The 7,203-nt window shown below is 33.1% G+C and overlaps 1 protein-coding gene across 1 annotated transcript in view; it reads left to right on the top strand.

Annotated features, from left to right (window-relative positions):
• The first annotated feature begins 2,907 nt into the window (after positions 1-2,907).
• The window catches only part of LOC137621572 (GATA zinc finger domain-containing protein 7-like), a 166,032-nt gene continuing 161,736 nt past the window's right edge, over positions 2,908-7,203 (top strand). The window contains 1 exon segment of the mRNA XM_068351975.1: positions 2,908-3,044. Within this exon segment, the coding sequence (XP_068208076.1) occupies positions 3,021-3,044 (24 nt within the window). The 5' untranslated portion in view covers positions 2,908-3,020.

Here is a 7,203-nt window from a genome sequence, read left to right as displayed (position 1 = left end):
GTATTAAGCCTTATGATAGAGAAAGCAATACAGTTAAAATTAATTGCATAACTAATACTGCGTACAGTATGGGACAAGGTGAATGCAAAGGATGGTTAGAATTATGAAAAAATCTTATGCAACATGCATAAAGCTGTAACTGAATGATGGTGCCAAGGATCAATATCCTGATCAGGAATAAGAAATTTAATAGACTGCAAGTTTTTTGTCCAATAACTTTAAAGAAGAATCAACAGTTGAAGGCCAGTCATGAGAACAATACTCGAAAGAAGGTAAAATGAAAGAATAAAAAAAATTCTTCAGATTAGAATGATTACCGAAAATTTTAATTAACAGTTTCTAAATTACCCAATTTTTTGTGTAATTGAAGAAAAAACCGACTATGTGTTTCTCATAAGTAAATTTGAAATCAAGAATCACCCTTAAAATTTTAAAGGAGTTGTATATAGTTAAAGAAAACATCTGCTGAGATCCGGATGTTAAGGAGCTACTTTTCTTGACTTACTTACAATGATACTTTGCATTATGTCATGGTTCAAGTTCGTCCCATAATTTGCACAATGCACTAATTTTAGCTAGATCTCCATTAATGAATTCAGCTACCTCAGATCTACATTCAGAAGATGAAATTGGTGCAAATTGAGTAGCATCCTCTGCAAATTCAACGAGCTTGTTTTCTAGGCTATAGCACGTAAGATGTTCATATAGTATGAAAAGTGATGGGCCAAGAATACTACTCTAAGGAACACCAGAAATGCCATTCCTATACACTGTGGTGGTTATCAACACCAACTCTTAGCAATCTATTACTTAAAAATTAAATAATAACGTTAAGAAAAGACCTACAAGTAAAGCCACAAATACCCCCAACTAACTGAGTTTTGAAAACAAGGGCCTCATCATCAACACAGTTAAAGGTAGCACTAAAATTAAGGCCAATCATAAGAACTTGCTGACCGCAATCAAAAGATTTCTGTACAGCATTGAACATTTTTAGAAGAGCATCACATGCTCCAAGGCCTTTGCAAAAGCCAAATTGCAAACTATGGAACAGATGATTACCTTCATCATACCTATTTAGATGTTTGCCAAAAGACCCTAAAAATTAAGATAATATTGGAGTTATGGAAGTTTGGTGGTAATCAGCAAGGCTAGGGCTACCGCACAGACATTTACCGTATGCAGTAACATTACCAAGTCTCCATCAAGTGCAAGAACAACCTCGTCATGTTAACTTGCGAAAAATCAACTGACAAGCTAGGAGCTAAGAAGTCAGTAGTAATATTATAAAAACAGGAAAAAATACCATTTGGGTCTACACCTCTATAAGCATGAAGGTCCATCTCCATCGAGAGTGTCTTAATTTCATGGGACCGAAAAGCTAAAATAGTTAATTTAGCCTCAGGAAAACAGGAATGAGGAAGATAAGTTTCTCATTATTCTGCTTACTGTCAAACGCATCAGCCTAAAAGGTTGGTTTTCCTTGTAGACAGTGAGTGACAGAGCTGTCTGATTTAAGTAAAGGGGGAACTGTTAAACCTACACCAGAGTGCAGATTTAAGGGTAGCCCAGCACTTATGTTCCTGGTTTGTATCCGAAAGGGGTCTACTTTATGGTGACATTGTATTCCTTTTCAGTTGACGCATAAACTCTCTGGGCAGCAGCTCTTTGCGGAATTTAGTTGTAAGACAAATATGATTTGTTACCCTTCCAAAGATGATAGGCCGCCTAATTCTCATATATGAACGTGTCTACAATCATCATTTAACCAGGGTTTGTATTTACTTAGTATTTTAACGAAGGAAAAGGGATACGCTTATCAATTATGTTGACCAGACTCACATTCAACAGAACAACAGCCTCAACACTTATTCAATGTAACTAACAAACAAAAACAATGAATTTTTAACTTAATTTCAAGTTTGTTTTAATGATGATAATAATAGTAGCGCAGGACATAATATGTCCCCTATATAATAAAGAGGAGAGAGAGGGAGAGAGAGAGAGAGAGAGCAGTCAAACCCTGATAAGAGGGGACACCCCTAGACTAAAGGTGCACTCGGAAACCACACACTCCCAAATATTACCGATTTGTAGATAGAAAAGGAGGGGGGTTGGGAAGGGTTGAATCTGTGTTTGTGTGCGTGTGTGCATATCTATGAATATGTAGACTTCGTTTTTGATGCCTCTAGACATTAGTAATAATAATAATAATAATAATAATAATAATAATAATAATAATAATAATAATAATGGCAATAGTAGCAGCAGCAGTAGTAGTAGTAGTAGTAGTAGTAAGTAGTAGTAGTAGCTCCGATCTTTATTGGCATTCTATGGTCAGTTAGTCATGGTCGAAGCTTTGGCTATTTGGCCTACTTTTACAGATGTTCCCGGGATCCATAGCCAAGACATTTTATTAGATGACGCGCGATGTATTAGTCAATTTCCATTTGTTATTTCAAGGTAATGTCAGGTGTATATTACAATGTCATAACGGCATAGAGGGTCAAGCTTACAATGATGAAGGATAATGATAACGGTCAGGATTTGTCCATTCGATATGCGTATAATACAATATTTAAAAAAGGGCAGAATTTCTAGGAAGTGTCTAGTGGATATGTCATCCAAATATGCACGAGAGAGAGAGAGAGAGAGAGAGAGAGAGAGAGAGAGAGAGGAGAGAGAGAGAGAGAGAGAGAGAGAGAGAGAGAGAGACTGCGGCTACTGGGAAAAGCGCGCTAGCGAGAAGTGACCAACCCACAGAACGGGGGTGGGTAGGCAGGTGTTGGCTGTTGGGATGGCCCAGTGGGTATGGATGGTTTTGGGGGTTGGTGGTGGGTTTGGGTAGGGCACCGAGATGGGGCACGATGGAGGAGGTGTGAGGGGAGCAGGTGGAAAGGGGAAGGCCCGGTATGAGTCAGTAGTGGCAGCATTTCGAAGGGTTCTGGCACTGTTTCAGGAGCCAGTTGTGTTGGCTCAGTGAACTCGGGGGGTTGGTTTAGCTCCTCTTCGACCCAGCCATGCGCCTCTATGCCCCGGCTAAGGTGGGTACTAGACTGTGCCCCGCAGAGGTCCTTACGGAGTTCATGCACTATGGATCCTTCAGTGTTTTCCTGTTTTTTTTTTTATATGTATATATGTGATGCCCAGCCGTGTTTTATTGGGTTTTGCCGGGCAGTGCAAATATGAGAATTCTTTCTGCACCCTTCACTATGCAAGATGCCTGGCGCTGGCTGACAGTGTCCAATTGTGTTGTACATGGTAGCTCTCTTATCTTCTATTTTTCGTTATTTACTCGTTATTTTTGTGATTATTTTATGTAGTATATTTGTTACTCTCACGAAATCGGTCTATGAAAGGTATGTTTATTCCATTTTTAGTGTTCATTTATTTTTTTAAGAGCAGGTGTTACAATCGGCCTGGGTTTTCTCCAGCCCTATTGATCATGTTCTTTGAAGAAATGTTGCACGTCTAAAATCAACAAATTCTCGTTCTTGACCCATTTACGGAGTGGGAAAAATTCTAGATTTTGATTGTAACCTGCGAAGTGCTTAAAGCGAACCGAAAGATATATTATCCATGGTGCCAACTATCCTAACTGGCAATACAGCATGGCTCAAGTTCTAGTTACGAAATGACGAAACTACATCATATGGGTAATGGTCTTAAATTCGTGTATCGTTAATCCCTTGGAAATATGTTGACTTTGATAGTAAAATATTAAATTTAAGGCTCTATTGTTTTGATTTCATTTTCATATATAAGCAAAATGTAAATATAATCTGATTTCTAATTACCGAATCAGTGTCAAAACCCTTACCTTCGTAATATCACTATACAATATCAATAAATACTAGAAGATAATTCATCACATCGGTATTAACGTCACAATGACCTCATTGAATTCATGGTAATAGTGAATTATACAGTCACTTAATATTTTGATTATATGTATGTTGAAATATCTGTGGTTAACGTTGCTTTTCCTGACAATTATGGTTTTGTATTTAAATACATCCTAATTGAGAGCAAACCCGAAACCTCGCTTTGTCACTGTACACGTACATTCTTGATTGTGACATATACGTATGATGGAGGTGTATAACCTTAGGTAATAAAAAATATATTTTAACTACAACAATAACAATAAAAATGGTAATAGTATAAGATTTTTTTTTCTTTTTTGGGGGGAGGATTCGCATGACTGGAGAAAGGTAAGCATAGATAGATTAATCACAGGTCTGGACAGTGGTCTTGAGGCAAAAATATGTAAATATCAAAAACTAAATGATCAAAATTATAAAGAACTTACTTATTGGTATATAACGTTCTCGTGGTCGTATAAGTTATCGATGTATACGTTATCTGTGACCTGTGTTGTAATGACGTCATTGTAGAAAAGTCAGTAAATCTATGAGTCAGTCTGTGGTAGATTACTGCCAAAGGAAAGATTCGGTTAAAGGTCAAATATAATGTTGAAATAGATAAAGTGGAAGAAAACTAATGAAGAATTTATTTGTCAGAGCCAATTCAAAAGAAAATTTCAATTTTATAGACAGTCATATTAATGATTATATGTTTGTGATTATTTATATGTTTTTTTCACATTGCTATTCGACCATATATATATATATATATATATATATATATATATATATATATATATATATATATGTATATATATATATATATATATATATATATTTATGCATATTTACATGTATATATATATGTATATAAATGTATATGTATGTATGTGTGTATGTATGTATATATATATTTATATATATGTATATAAATGTATATGTATGTATGTATGTATGTATATATATATATATGTATGTATTTATGTATATATATATATATATATATATATTATATATATATATATATATATATATATATATATATATATATTTATGTATATATATATATATATATATATATATATATATATAATATATATATACATATATAAATAAATTTATATATATATATATATAAAATATATATATATATATATATATATATATATATATATATATACATATATAAATAAATTTATATATATATATATATAAATATATATATATATATATACATATATATATAATATATATATATATATATATATATATATATATATATTGGGTAGGTGTTTACACATGATTATATGATCATTTATATGATTGTATGACTTCCCTTCTTTTTATCGCTCTTTCTGGCATATTCTATTACGTTTACCATGATATTTACTGGGTTTGCAATATGTATGATAATGTTGATGTTGACATTATATTACTATAAAACTCGTATACGCCGTATACTAATATTGTTCAAAAAAATATAAACAAACCTAAATAAGGATTACTTTTAAACCCAATTCGCATTTCGGGAGTTTGATGACGTTATTGTGCATAAATAAAGATTATCATCGGGAGATGTGGCTTGTGGGCGTTGTAGGGATGAGGGGGAGGAAGGGGGGAAGGTAATGTTGATACTTCGTGGTTGTCTTATTATTCTTCTAAGTTGGTGTGGCTTCTGTATTCCTGATATAGGATACTCGTATCTGTAGACGGCAACGCACACTATTTTTTTTATTTTAATGTATGTAAAGTTGTGCTTTCATTAATATAATTGAAATGTAAATATTTATTTGCATTTTCACTTTGTGTCAAGCTTTTTAAGAAAAAAAAATTAATTAATACTCCTGTTATGATTTCTCTCTCTCTCTCTCTCTCTCTCTCTCTCTCTCTCTCTCTCTCTCTCTCTCTCTCTCTCTCTCTCCTGGAAGCCGCTTAACGTTCCGTTTAATATCTGATGTGAACTGGTGTTTAGTGGCCTTAGATGTTGTGACATCAGGTAGATATAAGCTGTCAATCAGGATGTACGTTAATTCCACGACGTTCTTTAGTTAGTTGGTTGTTTCATGAATCGATGGATGTAGTTTTTGATTACGGGATTTAAAAAAAAAAATAAAAAAAATCATTGTTGATACGAAACATTATTATGACTGGTTCGTTGATTTTTGGTTGTAGGATTTTGGGGATTTAACAATTGTTTCCTGTTTTTTAAATAACCTTTAAATTGTGGTAATAAGAGAAAAAAACCACGCATTTGTACAGAAAATGCTTATTTGGTAAATAATGAAAGGCTCAGTAAAATTCTCTCTCTCTCTCTCTCTCTCTCTCTCTCTCTCTCTCTCTCTCTCTCTCTCTCTCTGCCATTTAAACTTTGTATAGTCAATTCTTTTTAGCGAGGCATATTTGCACAGACTCGCAGCAGTGCCCTTTTAGCTCGGAAACGTTTCCTGATCGCTGATTGGTTGGACAAGATCATTTTAACCAATCAGGTAGCAAGAAACTTTTTCCGAGCTAAAAGGGTACCGCTGCGAGTCGGTGCAAATACTCCTCATTAAGAAAAATTGAGTAAAGTGAATACATGCTTTGAGTGTACTAGTACAAGAATGACTTTAAACAGCCAACGCTCATGCATCTACACTTTACATTGTGTATAAAGAAGTGCGTGTCCTCGGTTAGATTAATTGCTTAAATATGAGGATCATTTCTCCAAAATTATAACTTTTGAACATCTAATGAATAAATATGAATCGTCAAGGGTTTGCCAAAGCTTTGCCATGAACTCAATTAATTATAGTTATGGGTCTTCTTTATTATTTTATTCACATTTATATATATTATTTAGAAGTTTAATGATCTCATTATTGATTTATTCACAAATGTTAGAATATTGTTGCCCACTTATTTTAACCGTCTTATGAATATACAGTTAATTACCAAAAAAAAAAAAAAAAAAAAGCCGTGAACTTTGTACGTGAACAGTGCATCACTTGTTTTGAAGTCTTGCCACTTGTCATATTGCTCGACACACAAAAGCGACAGGTGTTTGCTTGTTTGCTTGCCAAAATTTATATATATATATATGTATATATATATATATATATGTATATATATATATACATATATATATGTATACATATACACATACATGTATGTGTGCATATAAGCATTTATATACATACATATCTATGCATAGAAATTATACATATTTATATATACATACAATATATACTGTATATATATTTATATATATATGTATATATATACACATACATATATATATAATGTATACATATATATATATAATATATATGCATATAGATGTATATACATACATACATAC

The sequence above is a fragment of the Palaemon carinicauda genome, chromosome 28, assembly GCF_036898095.1.
Source record: "Palaemon carinicauda isolate YSFRI2023 chromosome 28, ASM3689809v2, whole genome shotgun sequence".
NCBI lineage: Eukaryota > Metazoa > Arthropoda > Malacostraca > Decapoda > Palaemonidae > Palaemon > Palaemon carinicauda.
Note: the sequence above shows the minus strand (reverse complement) of the source record. Positions and strands in the feature narration are given on the sequence as shown.